The following is a 352-nucleotide window of genomic DNA, read 5'->3' on the forward strand; positions in this document are numbered from 1 at the left end:
CACACCATTCATTCCCTCACCAAGTCGTACGATGACACCGTCCTCGTCATCCTCTTCATCTTCATCTTCGTCCATCACCTCTTCTTCAAAATCATCTTCATCGATTTCATTGTCATCTTGATCTGTATCAGGATGTGGCAAGCGATGTGCATCATCTTCTTCAAGATCATTGTGTCCCTCACCATCGGCATCTTCATCTTCATCAACTCCATCGCCTTCGTCACCTGACATATCATGGTCATCTTCTTCCTCGTCGTCTTCATCAAGATTCCCTTGTACACCAGACCTAATTTCAAATCTTATCCCCAGAGTATCAAGTCCATTTTCAAGATTCCTTGCATCCTCATTATTT

The 352-nt window shown here is 43.2% G+C and overlaps 1 protein-coding gene across 1 annotated transcript; it reads right to left on the minus strand.

The window, feature by feature from the left end:
- Positions 1-6: 6 nt before the first annotated feature.
- LOC140966003 (uncharacterized) lies at positions 7-346 on the minus strand (the record flags this gene model as incomplete). The annotated part of the gene is made up of 1 exon (XM_073426283.1): positions 7-346. A coding segment is annotated over exon 1 (225 nt), but the record flags the coding sequence as incomplete, so codon positions are not given.
- Between the last annotated feature and the right edge of the window lie 6 nt (positions 347-352).

This window comes from Primulina huaijiensis, unplaced genomic scaffold (genome assembly GCF_012295235.1).
Source record: "Primulina huaijiensis isolate GDHJ02 unplaced genomic scaffold, ASM1229523v2 scaffold196028, whole genome shotgun sequence".
Lineage (NCBI taxonomy): Eukaryota > Viridiplantae > Streptophyta > Magnoliopsida > Lamiales > Gesneriaceae > Primulina > Primulina huaijiensis.